The sequence below is a fragment of the Tupaia chinensis genome, unplaced genomic scaffold (genome assembly GCF_000334495.1).
Source record: "Tupaia chinensis unplaced genomic scaffold, TupChi_1.0 Scaffold000272_1, whole genome shotgun sequence".
Lineage (NCBI taxonomy): Eukaryota > Metazoa > Chordata > Mammalia > Scandentia > Tupaiidae > Tupaia > Tupaia belangeri.
Window position 1 is genome coordinate 1598329 of NW_006159754.1, and position 22445 is coordinate 1620773.

Below are 22445 nucleotides of genomic sequence, written 5' to 3' on the forward strand. Positions count from 1 at the left end.
ATATATATATATTTTTTTTTTTTTTTTTGCTAATCTGAGTTTTATATTCTTTTTCTAGCAAAAAATGGCCCTATTTATGATGTAGTTTGGAATTCTAGTTCTACCGAGTTTTGTGCTGTTTATGGATTTATGCCTGCCAAAGCAACAGTTTTCAACTTGAAATGTGATCCTGTGTTTGACTTTGGAACTGGCCCTCGTAACGCAGCCTACTACAGCCCCCACGGACATATACTAGTACTAGCCGGATTCGGAAACCTCAGGGGACAAATGGAAGTGTGGGATGTTAAAAACTACAAACTTATTTCCAAGCCGGTGGCTTCAGATTCTACGTATTTTGCCTGGTGCCCAGACGGTGAGCATATTTTAACAGCCACGTGTGCTCCCAGGTTACGCGTCAATAATGGGTACAAGATCTGGCATTACACTGGCTCTGTCCTGCACAAGTGTGACGTGCCATCCAATGCAGAACTGTGGCAGGTTTCTTGGCAGCCGTTCCTGGATGGAGTATTCCCAGCAAAAGCAATAACGTACCAAGCAGTTCCAACTGAAGTACCCAATGAGGAACCTAAAGTTGCTACAGCTTATCGACCCCCAGCTTTAAGAAATAAACCAGTCACCAATTCCAAATTGGTAAGTAACATGTTACTATTTTGATAAGAAAAGGTTTGCTATTGTGTGCATTTCTCTAAACCTTTCTCTTATGTTCTTGTGTTACTTAATACCTAATTAGAATATAAACTCTGAGGCTGGCAGGTGGCATGGCAGTTAAAGGCACTGGACTCCCATATGACTGGCTGTGGTTTGAGTCCCGAACACTGGTGGCTTGCTTTCTTACTTTCTTTCTCTCCCCCCGCCCCCTTACCTCTCCCTCTCCTCTCTCCCTCTCCCTCCGTCGCTCTCTGGTCAAATTTAAATAAAGTTAATAAAATAATTTTTTTTTTTTTTTAAAGAATATGAACTCTACTGCTGAAGATAGGGAACAGTTGGCAAAATAATTGCCATTTTTAAGTTTCTGGGAAAGATAACTGAGAATGATACGTTGGCCTTGTCGATCAGAAAATCAAATTCAAATTCAAATGCTTGTCAAGGTAATAGAGAGAATGGTGGACAGGAAGGCTCATCCCTCTGCAGAGGCCATAGCAGCTACAGAGCAGTAACCAATTTGTTCTGTGTGTATTTTACAGCTAGTTTGCCAAAATGTTTGATTTTTTCAAGACAAAATGAGTCTGGAAGCTTATGCAAACTTTCTCCATTTAAACACTGTTGATCAAATGAAACACACCTGTTGCTATAAGTTCCCATCTCTGTTGAGCAGTGACAGCTAGCGTATTGGTCAGATTTTGGTTTGCTTTTGAGAGCTCAAAGGAGAGCGTTTATTAATGCCCTGAGTTTCTGTGACTGTGTTACGGAATTAAGGCGCCCTAAGAATGAACAGTAACATTATTGGTTTTATTAGAAAGATGATCATATGACAGCTGTAACCTGAGGCTGTTCCAGGCAGGGGAAATGGACAGTCATTGTGTCATTAAGCACTCCAGAAAGTAGATACTCTTTCAAAGAATCAATATCCCTGTGCCCCCTTTGTGCCACTCTTCACCTTCACAAAAACAAAAGCAAAAAAATAGCTCTTCTTCAACTAGAGATGAGTGCTGCTCTATAACTTCTTAGCTCCCACTGAAATTCTTTTTTTTTTTTTGGAGAGGGTTTTGATATAGGGCGCGTGCGCTCGCCAGACAGACAGAGAGAGACAGAGAGACAGAAAGCGAGAAATCACCCCCCAGGGGGGCTGGTCACGCCGCAGTTCCTTCTCCTCCATTCTCCTCTCGGGATCTTGGGCACTCACGCATATGCGCCCGGCATGAGTTTTAAGCCACCGGTCCCGGTCCCGGACGCGAACCGCAGTCGACTACGTGGGAGTCCAGCGACATAGCCATTACACTAACTGCTGGTTCCCAACTCCCACTGAAGTTTTCTGTTAAGGTGCTTTTGTTACTTAAGTGCAGCTATTTAAAAACTAATGTAGTAAATTAAGCCCTGTGATATCTATTTATTCATGTTTAGATTTTTTTAAAGGCTATGGTAGTCTTCAGATTTCTTATCTCTGTATTGAAATTTTTCTTGTCTAAAATATAAAAAGAAGTAACTCCAACCTATGACAGTCCAGTCTGAATCTCTGTAAGATGGCATAAGAAGAAATTCTGAATTGGTGTGTATTTTTGGTTTCTGATCCACTGATTGGTTTATTTTGGGGGTGGTAGAGAAATTAATGTAGGAAGAGCATACACCAAAAACAGGACTAAAACTAGATAAGAACTTATACTCAGAAGGGGTTTTTTTCCTTTTTTTTTTTTTTTTTTTTTAACATTTATAGCTTCTCCTGAACTTTTGCTTTTGTTTGTGACTTAGTGATTATGTGATTTTATTAAATCTTTTTTTTTCTTAGATTTCCATAGGACGCATGCACTTGCCAAAAGAGATGGATAGAAAGGAAGGGAAAGGAAGAAATCCCCCAGAGGGGATGGCCATGCCAAAGTCCCTTCTCTTCCATTCTCCTCTTGGGATTTTTGGACTTGCATGCACACTTGCCAGGCGTGATTCTCAGGCTGCTGGGTCTAGGCTTGAACTGTGCAGTCAGCTATGTGCAACCCAGTCACCTTAACCTTGACACCAACTGCTAGCCCCTATTAAATCATTTTAATTGAAAGAACTATGTGCCCACTTGTGAGAAATTTTTATTTGTATTTGGTTTCAAAAATGAGCCAAATAGCAAGGAAAATACAGTCAAGAAATTACTAGTGGGACCAGCAGATGGCATAATGGTTACATTGCTGGACTCCCTTGTAGTCGACCATGGTTGGAGGCAGACCTGGTGACTTAAAACTTAAGTCGGGTGCATGTACATGTGTGCCCAAAATCCCAAGAGGAGAATGGAGGAGAAGAGATTTCAGTGTGGCCATCCCACTGGGGAGTGATTTCTCTCTCTCTCTCTCTCTTTGTCTCTGTGTGTGTGTGTGTATCTCTGGCGAGCACATGCACCCTATAACAGTAATAAAACAAACAAACAAAAACTGAAGGGAGAAAAATAAATTACTAGGAACAAAGACAGAGTGGTGGACAACTTCACAAAGAAAGGTGTTAAGATTCTTCCCCCTGAAGAAAAAAACACTTTTTTCTAGTAAGTAAAAATTTATATGCAAATTATACTTTGAGAGGTGTTTCTTGACTTTTCAGAAAACATTTACTTTCAAATGTGCTCATTTAAAACAATCCCATAATAATTGATATAACTGAAGAAACAGATTTAGTATGAAAGATAAAATTGTGTGTAATCAGTGCAAAATACTAAAGCCAAGAAAGCTTATGATCCATAATAATTGTGTGGACTTAATGAAAGGCTTGCAGTGGCAACATTATGCTTATAACTGTGGGAATGACTGTTGTAATCTTTTTAGATTGTTGCTGTAGTGCTTGAGAACTCACTGGAGAAAGCGAGAAATCATCCTGGAGGAGTGGGGGAAATGGCCACACCACAATCCCTTCTCCTTTCTCATCTTGGTATTTTGGGCATGCTCGTGCACATGCCTGGCATATTTTCAAGTCCCAAGTCCCAGTCTGGGACGCAAACCATGGTGCTGGTCACGTGGAATCTAGTGCCTTAACCATACATCTCTTGCTGGTCCCAAAGACTTACATAATTTATCCTGTCTTGTTGTATCATTTTTACTTGATTTATCATTTTTTGGAAGTTCTCTTTAGCAGAAACTTTCAGCCAAAGCAAGCCTCTGTGAAGACCCCACTATTGAAAGAATCTGAACATTATGTATAAAAACAAATGTTCAGCAAATACTGCATAGCTTAACTAACATTGTTTGCAGTGTGGATAAAATATCAATGAAAGATGCTATACTCCATAGTGGGTTCTCAAATGTTCAGTTTGCTTCAAGTTGGGTATGTGCACATACAAAACTTTGGGGACCTGAAGTAATTAATGCCTTTGCTCTAAGATAAAGTCACTTTTTGTTTTAAAATTATTCCTCTATATCTTAAAAGTTTGAGAGGCCAGCAGGTGGCATAGGTTAAAGTGCTGGACTCGCACCTTGCTGACTGCTGTTCAAAGTCCCAAACCCGATGGCTTGAAAATCACTCCAGGCACATGTGCATGTGTGCTCAAACTTCCGAGAGGAGAATGAAAGAGAAGGAATTGCAGTGTGACCATTCCTTCAGGGGGAGATTTCTCACTTTCCCTCTCACTGTCTCTCTGTCTCTCTCTCTCTGACAAGTGCATACACCCTATGGCAAAAGACTAAAAACATTTTTAAAAAGGGACCAGCAGATAGCATAATGGCTACATTGCTAGACTCCCATGTAGTCAACCGCAGTTTGAGTCCTGGACCTGGTGGCTTAAACTCACACAGGGCGCATGTGCGTGTGTGAAGAAGAAGGGATTGCAGTGTGGCCATCCCTTCTGGGGGGGTGGGGGGAGGTGATTTCTTGCTTTCTGTCTCTCTCTGTCTTTCTGGCGAGTACATGTGCCCTATAGCAAAAACCTCTCCAAAAATAAATAAATAACTTTTTAAAAAGTTAAGCCCTTCGCATTTCCCTATAGGATCATACAGACAATACAGATCTGAGACCTAGTAGTATTCAAGAAACTTCTTATAGTCTTGCAACTAACAGTATTTTAGCTTTTTCATTTACTTTTGGTTTTAATCTTCTGATCTCTGATTTTACAAGTGAAGATCTCACAAGTAAATTTTTTGTATAAGGAGAATAAATGAGGCAGCTGGGTTTCTGATGACCCTAGTCAGATCAGAAGAACTCAGAAGAACCTATTGTGGGTATCTGGTTTCATAAGAATCATATGTCTGAGAAGTACTAAGAAAAGTTCTATTGTATGAACAAAACTCAAGTGAGTTTTGCCAGCTCTTATATAACTGAAAGATATATCAACTAATAGGAAGATCCTCATTAAATCCTAGTAAGTCTATCCCAACTAGCACAAAAGTGTATGATATATTATTGTATATGTTATGTGAAACTTGGGATCCATTTCAAAGTTATTTATTTTTCATTTTCCATAGCATGAAGAAGAGCCACCTCAGAATATGAAACCGCAAGCTGGAAGTGATAAGCCATTATCAAAAACAGCCCTGAAAAATCAGAGGAAGCATGAAGCTAAGAAAGCTGCAAAGCAGGTACTGGGGTACTGATCTTTTCTAAAGAAAACACACAAAAAAGCCAGTTAAATGAGCTATATGCTTTTAAGAATTGTGACCCTAAAGATGAAATTGTTGAAATGTAAAATGTAGTTGGAGTTAGACCCGAATAACCAGCATGGGGCAAGATAGCGATGCACTGGTAGCATGATTCGCATGGGAGGGTGCCAGGTTTGTGTCTCTGGGCCACCGTCTACATGCCATCATGCATACTCATGCCTGTGATCAGGGCTGGCTGAGGCCAGGGAGGATCACAACATGAAGAGTGTGTGTGGAGCTGTCTCTCTGTCATGGAACAAATAAATAACCTTTAATGAACCAGCGTATCTTTTCTGATTCTAAGTAGTCCTGTTTGTATAATGGGTGGCTGGAGCTGACTTTAAAACCTGAGACAATTATGAAATTATGTCTGTTACTTACTGAAGACCTTTTTTTTTTTTTTTTTATTTTATTTTGAAGAAGTTTTTGCTACTGGGTGTGTGCATTCACCAGAAAGACAGAGAGACAGAGAGCAAGAAATCGCCCCCCAGGGGGATGGCCACGCCACAATCCCTTCTCCTCCATTCTCCTCTCGGGATCTTGGGCATGCACGCACATGCACCCGGTGTGAGTTTAAGCCCTGGGTTCAGGACTCGAACTGCAGTCAACTACATAGGAGTCCAGTGACATAGCCATTACGGCAACTGTTGGCCCCCTGAAGACCCTTTCTGAGTAGCCCATGAAGTGGTGCAGTTTGCACAGGGGCCATGCTAATCTTCTCTGTACCATTCCAGTTGTAGTGTGTATGCTGCTTAAGTGAAAACTGTGTAGTTTGCTTTCTTCAAGGCATGTGTTTAACACAGGCTGGAAATGGTGTGACTACAAACTATTTCACACCCAGCATTATTTATTATATGGAATTACTCAGCAGGGAATCTAAATATCAGAAGTACCCAAATAATGAAGTTGTTCTAAAATAATTTTTATTTGATTATATAGTTGGAAAAGAACATTAATGTAATAATTAACAAATAAATCGTGTTGGCTTATGGCGACAGTTTGATCAACTGGGCTGGTAATATCTATTAAGTGAATCATGGTGAGCACATTTTGAGATGTAGGCATTGTGTATGTTTTAGTTCATTCAGACTATGATAACAAAATACCTTAGACTGGGTAGTTTATAAATAAGAGAAATTTACCATTCACAGTTTGAAAACTGTGGTGGGGGGATGTCCAAGAACAAGGCCCCAGCAGTTCAGTGTCTGGTGGAGGCCCCATCCCTCACAGATGGTGCCTTCTATGTGTCCTTATGTGGTGGAAGGGACAAGGGAGTCCCCTAGAGCCTTTTTTCACCCCTCTCCTCCACTTTTTTTTTTTTTTTTTGAAAGTTTTCGCTATAGGATATGTGTGCTCGCCAGAGACAAAGAGAGGCAAAGTGAGAAATCACCCCCCAGAGGGAATCACCATGCTCCAATTCCTTTTCCTCTGCTCTCCCTCAGAATTTTGGGCACACATGCACATGCACCTAACATGATCGTCAAGCCTCTGGGTCCGAGACTTTAACCGCAAAGCTGGCTATGTGGGGATTCAGCACCTTAACGCCGCGCCACTTACTGGCCCCTTCATTTTTTTTTTTTTAATTAAGTTTTATTTTTCTGTTTCTTATGAGTAAGAGAAGCAGTAACAGAAAGAGTGAGACAGCACTCCAGCCAGATCCTGACCCCATGTTTCATTGCCAGCCCTCAGCCCACTCTAGATCATAGACTTGACCTGGGAGACCTTCCATGTGGGATTGCCTTGTGGATGTCACATTTTCCCACTGTGTCACCGTTGGCCTTTCGCCTCTTTCATAAGGGCACTAATCCCAGTTAGGAAGGTGTAGTCCTTGTAAGTCAAAAGGCCAAGTAGACCCACCTCTTGATACGTATCACGTTGGGTATGAGATTCCAGTGTATGAATTTGGGGCGCACACCAACCTTCAGTCCATGGTGGGGCGGTTGTAGTAGCTGATTGCCTCATCACTGATACAGCCTCACTGGTAATGCTTCCTTTTTTGACAGGCCTCAGTAGCTTTTGTGTTTTAGTAGGTAATTCCTACTAATTAACTTAGTAGGTAATTCTCGTGTTTTAGTAGGTAATTCTACATTTTCCAATAGTATTTGAGCATATGCAAATTTAGGAGGTGATAAAAATCAGTATGTTTTATTCAGAAAAATCCATTTTGAAATATTGAACTTTCTTAAAGATAGTCCTTGTGTCTTTTCTAAAACAGAAAACAAAATAAAACAAAAGTACTATTGATAGAAAATGTAATAATTACAAAAGCAACCCCTTCCCAGTACAACCACACAACCACCAGTACCCGATGCTCACTAAAGAGGAGAGTCCTAATCCATCATTATGAGGATGCTGTTGAGTGTCTTTCCAGTGATGACAGTGCATTTGTAGCTTCCGGGATAATCCCTTCTGTGTGTGTTTTTGAGATGACCACATGGAGTTATAGCTGCATGATAGAATAAAGCTGATTGGCCCATTACAGGATTTCACCTTGACTAGGCCTTCTCAGTCCTGACTCTGAATTAAGTAGATGAAGATAGAACAGTCAGGTGTAGATACTCTTAATTGTTTTTTTTTCCAATTGCCAGAGGGTGCATGTACTCACTAGAGTGGGGAGAGTCAAGAGGGGGAGAGAGAGAGAAAGCATTTTCCAGTGAAGCATGGTAACACTGTAATCCCTTTTCCTCCATTTCTCCATCCCATCAGGATTCGGGGCATGCACACACGTGTACCTAGCATGTTTTTCAAGCCACGGGGACCAGGATACTATTAGGTTGTTGGGAAAGTAATGACATATTTTTCTATACAAAAATGTGTCATGACTTCCCCAGCGACCCACTGGCCATGATCAGCCATCTGGAATCCAGCTCTCAATGCACAGCACATAACTGCTGTTCTGTGAGACCAGCCCTAATTAGTAATTTTATAAAGTTGTGATAAATTTATAAGCTTGTCAACTTCGCCAAAAAAGGGTTGAGACTGAAGAATCTAATCTTACCATATATATATATATCCTTCTTAAAGAATAATCAGATTGAAGTGTACTAATGCAGACATTTTGACTTATTCTTGGTTAGTTTATGATGGGAAATGAAATTTTGTGTTTTAATAGTTTTAAATTTTTTTAAAAAATTGGGTTTTTGTTTCATTTTGTTTTGTCTTTGCCTTAGGGCGCATGCACTCTCTGGAGAGACAGATAAATACAGAGCTGGAGAGTGAAAAATCACCCCTGAGGGGGATGGCCACATAGCAATCCCATCTCCCTTCTTCGCTCAGGATTTTGGTTTGCACGCACATGCGGCCAGCACGATGAAGCTGCCAGGTCCAGCACTTGAGTCGCAATCAGCCACGTGAGGGTCCAGCACCTTAACCACTGCACCACCTGCTGGCTCCCTCCTCTTGAGGTTTGGGGCGTGCATGCACACTCACCCATGTGATTCTCAAGTCTCTGAGTTTGAGTTAGAGTCTCAGCTCATTACAAACAAATAAAATTTTTTATTTTTTACTTACTCTTCTAGTTTTATGTTACGAAAAATACCAAACTGCATAATATCAGAACTTATAGGCTTCTTACGAGTAGAAAGTAGAGCCAACAGATGGTGTAGTTATGGACTCCCACATATCTGACTGTGGTTCGAGTTGCAGACCTGGCCGCCTGAAAATCACGCTGGGCACATGTACATGCATACTCAAAATCCTAGTAGGAGAATGGCATGGCCATCCCTGCCAGTGGTGGGGGGTGATTTTTCATTTTCCTTCTCACTGCCTCTCTCTCTGGTGAGCACATGCACCCTATGGCAAAATAAATAAATAAATAAACAACAAAAAAAATAGAAACTAAATATTTATTTCCCGAACACTCAAGATGTTTAGTAATCTGTTTCACATAGAAGGAAAGAAATTAGTATTTGTTGGCGTGCAAAAAAGTGAAACTAGCATGACCTTAAGAAGAAAATGTTGACTTAATTCCATTTTCTTCATGAACTCTTATTTTTTAGAATTCATTATTTATTTTTATAAACTCTCATGCAGACTTTTTTAGAGTTGGATATCTAAGAGTTGTGCCCTGTTCTGCAGCCTCCCTGGGATGCTTTGGGAGTTCAGGGTAATCTATGGAAAACTCTGAGTAAGAGTTATTGGAATCCTGGGCATTTTATGTTCTACTGGGAGCACTACAGGAAGAAGCAGAAACCCTACCCTGGGGCTAATGAGAACTTAAATAACTTTTTTTTTACTCTGGTCAAAACATGCACGTTGGGGTTAGCAGGTGGCGTAGTAGTTAATGCACTGGACTCCTACATGGCCTACTGAGGTTCGAGTCCTAGACCTGGGGGCTTGAAACTCAGGCTGGATGTATGTATGTGCATGCATGCTCAAAATACTGAAAGGAGAGTGGAGGAGAAGGGATGATGGTGTGGCCATCCCCCTAGGAGAATATTTCTCACTTTCTTTCTCTCACTGTCTCTTTCTGCCTCTCTGGCATGCACATGCGCCCTATAGTAAAAATCTCTAAATATATATATATTTATATACACATACACATATACATACATCTTGTCATAATTACAGAGGTAGACTCTTTCATTTATGTAGCACGTGAAGCAAAACAAGTGTTATATTGGGCCCAGATCTAATGGTGGATAGTTCAATTCTATGTTACAATAGGGACATGTACCAGGTGGTGTGGTCCTGGGAAAGGATCAACTCACCCAGTCTTGGAGTGGATAAATTTTGGGGGAAGCTTAAAGGATAAGTAGGGGTCATCCAGGTAACTAGTGGGAACATATTCTAGGCCCATGGAATAGTGGACACAGGCCAGGAGACAAGATTGTGCAGCACCTTAGAGGACATAAGTCGGTTCAGAATCAGTAGTCCTTTGGTGAGAAGGGGGAGGGCTCTTCCTGAACCTGTTGGAAGCAATACAGCATTCCTTCGCAGGAAAAGGAGTTTTCCATGGCGTTTTGTGGCAGAGAGGAGTTTATCTGATTATGAATGATTCTCCGTAGGACGCTTCCTCATAGTGTTATCCGTACCATGTACTTGATCATATATCCTCTTGATGATTTTGGAGGGCATCCCAAGAGCCAAACTCAAACACTTTAATTAGAAAAGCCCTCTCACATTTCCAGACCACCCAGATGGTGGTACCTCCTAGAGGGGAAAACGTTTGAAATGCTTGTTGGCAGCTACAGAAAGCTTCTCGTTTACTCTGAGCAGGTCATCCCCTTTCTACCTGTTACAGGAATATGTAGCATACACCATGAGACTGCTCATTCAGGTTCTTGCCTTATGGAAGACGTAGATAAAAGCACATCATCGGTTTCTGTATTTTACTTAGCAAAGTTAGGTTGACCGAAATACTTTAACATCTTGATATTTGAAAATTCGATTTTAAAAAATATCTTCTGCAGGAAGCAAAGAATGACAAGAGTCCAGATTTGGCACCTGCTCCTGCCCAACAGAGCACACCACGAAACCCTGTCTCTCAGTCAACTTCTGGAGATCCTGAGACAGACAAAAAAATCAGGAACCTGAAGAAGGTAAGAGGCCTGACTGAGAAACAGAAGTGCGTATGGAAAAGCATACGTGAGAATTAGATGAAGAGGGTGCTGCGATACCTAAACACGGGTGTCGAGTATGTGTCACTTTTCATTATTGCCCTTTTACGAGTGGAGGAGAAGGGATGATGGTGTGGCCATCCCCCTAGGAGAATATTTCTCACTTTCTTTCTCTCACTGTCTCTTTCTGCCTCTCTGGCATGCACATGCGCCCTATAGTAAAAATCTCTAAATATATATATATTTATATACACATACACATATACATACATCTTGTCATAATTACAGAGGTAGACTCTTTCATTTATGTAGCACGTGAAGCAAAACAAGTGTTATATTGGGCCCAGATCTAATGGTGGATAGTTCAATTCTATGTTACAATAGGGACATGTACCAGGTGGTGTGGTCCTGGGAAAGGATCAACTCACCCAGTCTTGGAGTGGATAAATTTTGGGGGAAGCTTAAAGGATAAGTAGGGGTCATCCAGGTAACTAGTGGGAACATATTCTAGGCCCATGGAATAGTGGACACAGGCCAGGAGACAAGATTGTGCAGCACCTTAGAGGACATAAGTCGGTTCAGAATCAGTAGTCCTTTGGTGAGAAGGGGGAGGGCTCTTCCTGAACCTGTTGGAAGCAATACAGCATTCCTTCGCAGGAAAAGGAGTTTTCCATGGCGTTTTGTGGCAGAGAGGAGTTTATCTGATTATGAATGATTCTCCGTAGGACGCTTCCTCATAGTGTTATCCGTACCATGTACTTGATCATATATCCTCTTGATGATTTTGGAGGGCATCCCAAGAGCCAAACTCAAACACTTTAATTAGAAAAGCCCTCTCACATTTCCAGACCACCCAGATGGTGGTACCTCCTAGAGGGGAAAACGTTTGAAATGCTTGTTGGCAGCTACAGAAAGCTTCTCGTTTACTCTGAGCAGGTCATCCCCTTTCTACCTGTTACAGGAATATGTAGCATACACCATGAGACTGCTCATTCAGGTTCTTGCCTTATGGAAGACGTAGATAAAAGCACATCATCGGTTTCTGTATTTTACTTAGCAAAGTTAGGTTGACCGAAATACTTTAACATCTTGATATTTGAAAATTCGATTTTAAAAAATATCTTCTGCAGGAAGCAAAGAATGACAAGAGTCCAGATTTGGCACCTGCTCCTGCCCAACAGAGCACACCACGAAACCCTGTCTCTCAGTCAACTTCTGGAGATCCTGAGACAGACAAAAAAATCAGGAACCTGAAGAAGGTAAGAGGCCTGACTGAGAAACAGAAGTGCGTATGGAAAAGCATACGTGAGAATTAGATGAAGAGGGTGCTGCGATACCTAAACACGGGTGTCGAGTATGTGTCACTTTTCATTATTGCCCTTTTACCATGAAACACTGTAACCTAGGGCTAGCGCTGACTTTAGTTATATTTACAAATGTGTGAAGGCCAATTCATATTTTTATTATTGATTTTTGGAATATTAAGAAATAATATACATTTATACAGAAATATGCTGAACACTCTTTTGTTCTTTATCTTTTTATTAGTTTTTTTTTTTTTTTTTGATATAGAGGGTGTACGCTTACTGGAGAAAGAGAGAGAGTGAAATGACCCCCCAGTGGGGTGACCACACTACAGTCCCTTCTCTTTTTATCTCTCAGGGTTTTCAGCACACATGTACACATCCCAGCATTTTTTTTTTTTTTTTTGGAGAGGTTTTGCTATAGGGCTCATGCGCTCCCCAGAAAGATAGAGACAGAGAGACAGAAAGTGAGAAATCATCCCCGGGGGGTTGGCCACTCTGCATTCCCTTCTCCTCCATTCTCCTCTTGGGATCTTGGGCATGCGCACACATGCGGCTGGCGTGAGTTTAAGCCACCAGGTCCGGGACTTGAACTGTGGTCGACTACATGGGAGTCCAGCGACATAGCCATTATGCCAGCTGCTGGTCCCTGTGCCTAGCGTATTTTTAAGCTATCTGGTCTGGGACTCAGACCATTGATCCCATGTGGCATCTAACACCTTAATCACCTGGCCCCCTGAACACTGTTATACTCAGTATGTCTTTACATATCTGTGAACTGTGTAAGAACAGATACTTATCTAGTCTTAAGAATGAAGAAACAGATACAGAAAAAAGTTTATTAACTTTTCAAATTACAACCAGTGTGTGGTTTGTGACCCTGATGATAAAACCTTCTCTCTAGAGCCTGTCCCATCTGCTTTCTGACCTTTCCCTTAAAGCCCAAAGAAATCATCCAGGTACAAGGGGATATTGAGATAAAGGTGAAATTAGTGATATACTGGGTTGTGAGAAAAGTCATGATGCATTTTTCATAGAAAAATACGTCACAACTTTTCCTAGTATTTACACACACACACACACAATATTTATTAAATGGTTGAAACATTCTGCCAAATTTTGTGGGGTTTTTTTAATATTTGTTTATTTATTTTTATTTGTTACTATTCTTCATTTTGACCAGAGAGAGACAATAGAGATAGAGAGAGAGAGTTAGTTTGAAAGCAAGCTGCCAGGTCCAGCATTCAAACTGTGGTTGGCCATGTGGGAGTCTAGTACCCCACCCACCATGCCACCTGCTGGCCCCAGTCCCATGTTTTTAACATATGAATTTTATATTTAACTTTAAAAATACTTTGCCCTAGCATTTTAACAAGCAATTCCTGATACAGATGTGAGATCATTGATTTTCCTTGTTTAAGTGTCACATTCATACAATCAAGTTGTTTATGAAAAGATTTACTCTCAAAGATTACTTTTTCTAATTTAATCTTGACTCATATTTAATGTTTATAGAAACTAAAAGCAATTGAACAACTGAAAGAACAAGCAGCAAGTGGAAAACAGCTAGAAAAAAATCAGGTATTTTCTGCATTTAGTGATATACTGGGTTGTGAGAAAAGTCATGATGCATTTTTCATAGAAAAATACGTCACAACTTTTCCTAGTATTTACACACACACACACACAATATTTATTAAATGGTTGAAACATTCTGCCAAATTTTGTGGGGTTTTTTTAATATTTGTTTATTTATTTTTATTTGTTACTATTCTTCATTTTGACCAGAGAGAGACAATAGAGATAGAGAGAGAGAGTTAGTTTGAAAGCAAGCTGCCAGGTCCAGCATTCAAACTGTGGTTGGCCATGTGGGAGTCTAGTACCCCACCCACCATGCCACCTGCTGGCCCCAGTCCCATGTTTTTAACATATGAATTTTATATTTAACTTTAAAAATACTTTGCCCTAGCATTTTAACAAGCAATTCCTGATACAGATGTGAGATCATTGATTTTCCTTGTTTAAGTGTCACATTCATACAATCAAGTTGTTTATGAAAAGATTTACTCTCAAAGATTACTTTTTCTAATTTAATCTTGACTCATATTTAATGTTTATAGAAACTAAAAGCAATTGAACAACTGAAAGAACAAGCAGCAAGTGGAAAACAGCTAGAAAAAAATCAGGTATTTTCTGCATTTTTTTCATTGGAGCTTCTGGTCACCACCATCCTTCCCCCTTTTATTATAAGCAATTATTTAATCAGATGAAAGAATACAGATTAAAACTCGTTTTGAAAACCATATCCCATATTCTCTTTATGTTTTACCTTAAACACTTACTCAGGTAGAAAGTATGACATCATAGATCATGGTACAGAAAGAAAGGAGTCAGTGTCTGAGAGGCACTCTGATGGCTGTTGTTGCTGAGAATAACAGTGGTGTGTCATACTAGACAAACGATTCTTTTCCTTCCTGTATGCCAGGTTGCACTGCCCTATTTGCCTTTTTCTCCCCCTTCAGATTTTTTTTTTTTTTTTAGAGAGAAATTTTTGCTATAGGACATGTATACTCGCTGGAGAGACAGCAGGGACAGAGAGAAAGTGAGAGATCACCTCCTGGGGTGAGGTTGGAGGGGAATGGCCACACCACAACCCCTTCTCCTCTATTCTCCTCCTGGGATTTTGGGCACAAACACACATGTGCCTGGCATGAGTTTCAAGCCTCCAGGTCCGGGACTTGAACCATGATCAGCCATGGGGGGAGTCCAGTGCCTTAATCCCTCCACCAGCCGCTGACACCCACCATGTTTTCTAATTACATGGGGAGTGCATGCACTTGTGAGAGAGGGAGAGGAAAGCAGCCCCCCGTGGGTTCTGGTCACACCACAGTCCCTTCTTCTCCATTTCTCCATCCTGTTGAGATTTAGGGCATGTGCACCTGGTGTGGTTTTCAAGCCACTGAGGCTGGAATTGAAACCATCGTCAGCCCTGTGGGAAGCTGGCTCACTCACCCTCTAGGCTGTAGATCTGGCCCCCTTTCCTCAGCACTTTAAGCCCAAACGTAGAAGAAAAGTTTTTTGTACTAAAGGGACGCAATAAGACAGCTTCTAGCTATCTTTTGCCACCTGGATTCATACCAGATAAAAATATGTGTTTACTAGTGCATCCAATAAAGTGTCAGGAATACTCTTTCTCTAAACTTTTTCTCTGTACTATTTTGGTTAAAGATCCAATAATTATTTCCTATTTAGTAATTTCACTGTTTTAAAATTTTTTAGTTGGAGAAAATTCAGAAAGAGAAAGCCCTTCTCCAGGAGTTGGAAGATTTGGAATTGGGTGTTTAAAGATTCACAGTAAGCAAGTCGGTTACCAGAAATCAGTGCAAACACATCTTCTGTTAAACTCATTAGTGTAAGCAGAATGGCTGTGGGCCCACATGTAATGTTGACCTCTAACTTTAAGCATTCATCCAAGATTCTGCAAATGTATAGGGTTAGTTAATAGTGTATATACAATTGACTTTTACACCCTGAATCCTATATCATGTCAATACATGATACAGAAGAGATATATGAATTTTTTAGCTAAATTTAACAGATGGAAAGATAATATCATTGTTTTTTAGTGGGGGACAGTATTTACCCATATAAATGAATAAAGACCTTTACATTTAATCATTGTTGCCTTTGTTACTAACTTCTCAGTTCAGATTCCTTTATTAATTTACAAGGCCTGCGGTAAATTGTTTAATTCTTACTATAAGAGTATGAGGTAGATATTATTGTAATGTCTTGTTATTTTATCAGTGAAGAAGCTAAGGCTATAAAATTAAGAAATTTGCCGATGTCACAAAGCTAGGAAATGAGATGTGAACCCAGGCAGTCTCGTCCCAGGTGATGACGATGTGTCCCTGGTGCTCGCTGCTGAGTGTTACCGAAGAATACATTCCCGTTAGTGTTGCGGCTGGGTTATAAAATGCACGTTTACATTTCCATGGATACTGATACTGCCTGCTTTCAAGGTTAACACTTCCACCAGTGAGGTTTCCACACCTTTATTAACATCAGACGTAATAAGACTTTTGAATTTTTGCCAGATTGAGAAAACAAAAATATACTGTTATTTTTGTATTTTAAATTAGGGATGGATTATGTGTATTTAAGTATACATATATATTCATTTTTAAAAAGGATATATACAAAGACTGTTCCATACCCTTTTGTTTCTTTAGAATATTTTATTTATTTTTTTATTTTCCTTAAAATATTTTAGAAATCATTCCACATCAGTACATCCCCCTTTTTGGTTTTTTTATTTTTTGAGAAATTTTTGCTATAGGGCTTGTGTGCCCTATAGCACCAGAGAGAGAGAAAGAGAGAAAGCTCCCCTCTCGTCCCCAGGGGGATGGCCATGCCACAATCCCTTTTCTTCCATTCTCCTCTCAAGATTTTGGGTATGTACGCACATGCCCCTGGCATGAGTTTTAAGCCACTGGGTCCGGGACTCGAACCGAGGTCAACTACATAGGAGTCCAGCAATGTAACTATTATGCCATCTGCTGGCCCCAGTACATCTCCCTTTTATTTATATATATCTATATGTATATAAATATCCATAGCACATCTGTTTATAGATTGTTTACTGAATATTTCAGGCTCACTGTTATGACCTACTGCTCAGAAGAAAAGATTTCCTTCAAAATATTACTTGTTGGCAGTGCACCTGCTGTCACGGAGAGGTACATGAGATTATTAATAATTATTAATATCTCTCTATATGAAGGTGTATATATAGAGATAGATATAAATTCATAATGGTACATTGTATGGAAGTAAGATAACCAGCTTACTAAGTACATATTAAGGTTATAATGTATACATATTAAACAACAAATAAATGAAGTATAGATGTTTATTTCTGTTCTTGAGTTGGGTTGTATCCAAGTTTTGAGAATTAAATCAATTCCCTGGATATTCAGTTTGATAATTTATGTAGTACACATTATTATTTTTTTTTCAGAGGTTTTTGCCATGTGTGTTCACTGGAGAGAAAGAAACAGAGACAGTGAGAGGAAAAGTAAGAAATCACTCCCCAGGGGGCTTGCCATGCGCAGTCCCTTCTCCATTCTCCTCCTGGGATCTCGGGCATGCACATGCACCCAGTGTGAGTTTCAAGTCACTGGATCTAGGATTCAAACCATGGTTGGCCATGTGGGAGTCCAGTGATATAACCATTATGTCATCTACTGGCTCCCATATAGTGAGTATTTCTTTGAGTTAGTCAGACACTAGAAATGACAGGAATGTTAATAAGTTGTTATTTCAAGAGAGGCCTCGAGGCAGTTCTTGGTTCATCCTCCTGTGTAAATCGTGGGTTGTCGGAAAAGTCAGGATACACAGAAAATACGTCATGACTTTTCTGACAACCCACTACATTAATGTATAAAGCAGGACAAACCAGCAAGAATTTTAAGTATCAAAATGGTAGGGTTGACTGATAGCTTTGCTGTTCTGGTCTTAGCAAAACTGTTCTAGAAGGAAAGAGGAAAAATGGAATAAGCTCACAGCAGTGAGTTTTCCTCGGCCTCTAAGACCATAACATCAAACTAGATTTAGGAGTAGCCTTCACACTTGTTTTCAAGCTGCATGAATCAGTTCATCAGTGTTTACTGGGAATTAGTGCAGGTTACAAAAGAAATACAATGTATCATTTAGAAATATGTACCGTTTTCAAATGTCAAGTTACTTGTAGACATATTTATAGATTTGTAAATTGGTTCATAAGGACCAGGAGGCATGGTGGTGGTTAAGGCTGCTAGATCCCACATGACTGAGGAGCAGTTCAAGTCCTGAAGCAGGTGGCTTGAAAAATACACCAGGCACATGTGCATGGGTGCCCAGAAATCCCAAGAGCAGAATGGAGGAGAGGATTGTGGCATGGCCATCCCCCCACACCCTGGGGGTGCTTTCTCACTTTCTCTCTCTGTCTCTGATGAGCGCACATACCCTATTGCCAATTGGAAAGAAAAATTATGCTAAATCTACTCTGCCTATGTTCAGTAAATGGAAAAACAAAGCCTGGAAGACAACACATCTATTTACAGCATTGTGTACTGAGTAAGTATTTAAGACTCACTGTTGTGACCTGCTGCTCTTTTATTTATATATATCTATATGTATATAAATATCCATAGCACATCTGTTTATAGATTGTTTACTGAATATTTCAGGCTCACTGTTATGACCTACTGCTCAGAAGAAAAGATTTCCTTCAAAATATTACTTGTTGGCAGTGCACCTGCTGTCACGGAGAGGTACATGAGATTATTAATAATTATTAATATCTCTCTATATGAAGGTGTATATATAGAGATAGATATAAATTCATAATGGTACATTGTATGGAAGTAAGATAACCAGCTTACTAAGTACATATTAAGGTTATAATGTATACATATTAAACAACAAATAAATGAAGTATAGATGTTTATTTCTGTTCTTGAGTTGGGTTGTATCCAAGTTTTGAGAATTAAATCAATTCCCTGGATATTCAGTTTGATAATTTATGTAGTACACATTATTATTTTTTTTTCAGAGGTTTTTGCCATGTGTGTTCACTGGAGAGAAAGAAACAGAGACAGTGAGAGGAAAAGTAAGAAATCACTCCCCAGGGGGCTTGCCATGCGCAGTCCCTTCTCCATTCTCCTCCTGGGATCTCGGGCATGCACATGCACCCAGTGTGAGTTTCAAGTCACTGGATCTAGGATTCAAACCATGGTTGGCCATGTGGGAGTCCAGTGATATAACCATTATGTCATCTACTGGCTCCCATATAGTGAGTATTTCTTTGAGTTAGTCAGACACTAGAAATGACAGGAATGTTAATAAGTTGTTATTTCAAGAGAGGCCTCGAGGCAGTTCTTGGTTCATCCTCCTGTGTAAATCGTGGGTTGTCGGAAAAGTCAGGATACACAGAAAATACGTCATGACTTTTCTGACAACCCACTACATTAATGTATAAAGCAGGACAAACCAGCAAGAATTTTAAGTATCAAAATGGTAGGGTTGACTGATAGCTTTGCTGTTCTGGTCTTAGCAAAACTGTTCTAGAAGGAAAGAGGAAAAATGGAATAAGCTCACAGCAGTGAGTTTTCCTCGGCCTCTAAGACCATAACATCAAACTAGATTTAGGAGTAGCCTTCACACTTGTTTTCAAGCTGCATGAATCAGTTCATCAGTGTTTACTGGGAATTAGTGCAGGTTACAAAAGAAATACAATGTATCATTTAGAAATATGTACCGTTTTCAAATGTCAAGTTACTTGTAGACATATTTATAGATTTGTAAATTGGTTCATAAGGACCAGGAGGCATGGTGGTGGTTAAGGCTGCTAGATCCCACATGACTGAGGAGCAGTTCAAGTCCTGAAGCAGGTGGCTTGAAAAATACACCAGGCACATGTGCATGGGTGCCCAGAAATCCCAAGAGCAGAATGGAGGAGAGGACTGTGGCATGGCCATCCCCCCACACCCTGGGGGTGCTTTCTCACTTTCTCTCTCTGTCTCTGATGAGCGCACATACCCTATTGCCAATTGGAAAGAAAAATTATGCTAAATCTACTCTGCCTATGTTCAGTAAATGGAAAAACAAAGCCTGGAAGACAACACATCTATTTACAGCATTGTGTACTGAGTAAGTATTTAAGACTCACTGTTGTGACCTGCTGCTCAAGAAAAAAAATTTCCTTCAAAATATTATTGCTCACTGATTGCACCTCCTGGAGAGGTGTAGGAGATTAACGTTTCAGGCCTAACACAACATCCATTCTGCAGCCCATTCTACTCCTGCAGATCAAGGAGTAATTGCGACTTTCACGTGTTTCTGACGAAATACATTTCATAAGGCTATAGCTGCTATCCATAGTGATTCCTCTGATGGATTGGGGCAAAGTCAATGGAAAACCTGGAAAGGATACACCATTCTAGATGTCATTAAGAACATGCAGGACTCATTGGAGGAGGTGAATATATCAGGATTAACAGAAGTTTGGAAGAAGTCGATTGCAATGCTCATGAATAATTTTAAGGAATTAAAAATGACCAGCAGATAGCATAGTGGTTATGTCACTGCAGTCCCACATGGCTGACTGCAGTTCGAGTTCTGGACCCAGCGGTTTGAAACTCAAGCCAAGAATGTGTGCGTGCATGCCCAAAATCCCGAGAAGAGAATGGAGGAAAAGGGATTGCAGTGTGGCCATCCCCTCCAGGGGTGATTTCTCTCCATCTCTCTCTCTCTCTGTCTTTCTCTGGTGAGCACACATGCCCTATAGCAAAAATCTCTCCAAAACCCCCCACAAAACTTCAGTGGAGGGACCAGCAGTTAGTGTAATGGCTATGTCGCTGGACTCCTATGTAGTTGACCGCAGTTCGAGTCCTGGACCCGGTGGCTTAAAACTCACGCCGGGTGCATGTGTGTGCGTGCCTAAGATCCTGAGAGGAGAACGGAGGAGAAGGGATTGCGGTGTGGCCATTTCCCCTGGGTGGTGATTTCTCGCTTTCTGTCTCTGTCTGGCGAGCACATGCACCCTATAGCAAAAACCTCTCAATAAAAAAAAAAAAAAAAAAAAAAAAAAGCTTCAGTGGAGAAAGTGGCTGCAAATGTAGAAATAGCAAGAGAACTAGAATTGGAAGCAGAACCTGAAGATGTGACTTAGTTGCTGTGATCTTATGATTGCGTGCCAGCACCCACTTAGCAGAATGCATTTTTCTGAGTGGAGAGGCTGTGGATTAGAAATAAACTTAAAAATAAACACACAAAGACATGCAAGTAAAGCAAAGTGCAGATCCGGTGGGCCCAACTTCTCTGATGAAGAAAGCCGTGACTTCGAACTAGCCTCAGGTTTATTCTTTTAAAGCGCAGAAAATGGGGGGAGAGGAAATGGAATGCACAGCCCATTGATTTGGGATGTAAATTGTCTGAAGATGTGAAAATGACTGTTGCCATGTAATTCCTCTGATCTTTTTGGGGCGAAATCAGATGAACATGTGGCTTCCTTTAGCCTGATACTGCTCTGTGGTATCAGGTGTCCGTATCAACAACAAGAGGCAGATAGTGTTTCCATACGCAAATGATTTCATCGCCAGTTTCTACATGCATCTAAAGTTTTGCTCAGATTGGCTGCTCTCCAGAGTAGAGGATTGCTTATTTGAATGGATAAGGGTGAACAAAGAAAGTGACAGACAGAAAGAGCAATCACCCTCTAGAGGGATGGCCATGCCACAGTCTCTTCTCCATTCTCCTCTCAGGATTTTGGGCACCCGTGCACATGCACCCAGCCTGCATTTTTAGCCGCTGGGTCCAGAATCAAGTCCTCAGCATCTCTAAATGCATGTATTGGGTCTTCGGAAAAGTCATGATGTATTTTTTTCTGTTTTTCTATGCAAAAAGGCTTCGTGACTTTTCCGACAGCCCAATGTATATTGTTTCTCCAAAGAACCCTGACTAATACAGATTTTGGTACTGAATATTGGGCTGTGCTGTAACAAATACCAAGAGCATGCTCCCTAAGGCAGAAATCTTAAAACAAAACAAAACAAAACCAAATACCTAAGAATGTGTCAGCAGCTTTGGAACTGGATAATGGGTAGAGATTGGAAGAGTTCTGAGATACGCGCTAGAAACTTGGATGATAAAAGTGGTTCTGGTCAGGGCTCATAATTAAGAAACATATTATTGGAAATTGTTTCCAAAGGGCGATAGAGGGCCAGGATGGCCCTGCCCATTGCTTCAGGGGTGGGCCTCATAGAAAACCGTGTGGGCAGGACTGCCACCCAGTGAGTCTGCAGGGTTAGTGCTGATCCAGCCATCCTGGTATGCTTACCTCAGACTTCCAGCCTCCAGAACTGAGAAAATAGATTCCCTTTGTTGAAGCCACTCAATCTATGGTTTTCTTTTTTTGTTTGTTTCATTTTTTGTTTTATGGCAGCCTGAGCAGACTAATATAAAGTGTATTAATCTTAGATTAGTTAAAAGTCAAAGGCGGGACCAGCAGGTGGCATGCTGACTGACCACAATTTGAGTCCTGGACCCAGCTGCTTGAAAATCATGCTAGGCACGTGTGCACGTGTGCCCAAAGTCTCAGGAGAAGAATGAAGGAGAAGGGACTGTGGTATGGCCATCCCCTCTGGGGAAAGGGGGGTGTTTCTCACACTCTCTCTGTCTCTGTCTCTCTCTACAGTGAGCACGCACACCCTATGGCAAAAAAAAAATCTTTAAAAAAAGTTGAAGGCATCCAATTAATCTGGGAAGATTTCATGGAAAAAACTAAA

The 22445-nt window shown here is 40.6% G+C and overlaps 1 protein-coding gene across 4 annotated transcripts in view; it reads left to right on the top strand.

The window, feature by feature from the left end:
* The window catches only part of EIF2A (eukaryotic translation initiation factor 2A), a 43371-nt gene extending 27579 nt beyond the window's left edge, over positions 1 to 15792 (top strand). For 2 of the 4 annotated variants that reach the window (XM_006149729.3, XM_014588284.2), the window contains exons 10-14: positions 59 to 630; positions 5082 to 5195; positions 10667 to 10795; positions 13633 to 13698; positions 15397 to 15792. In XM_006149729.3, coding sequence (XP_006149791.1) covers positions 59 to 630; positions 5082 to 5195; positions 10667 to 10795; positions 13633 to 13698; positions 15397 to 15462 — 947 coding nt within the window. In that variant the 3' untranslated portion in view covers positions 15463 to 15792. Of the gene's footprint in view, positions 1 to 58; positions 631 to 5081; positions 5196 to 10666; positions 10796 to 13632; positions 13699 to 14237; positions 14304 to 15396 lie in introns of all 4 variants that reach the window. The other 2 variants (XM_027772366.1, XM_027772365.1) reach the window with 1 other exon arrangement.
* The last annotated feature ends 6653 nt before the right edge of the window (positions 15793 to 22445 follow it).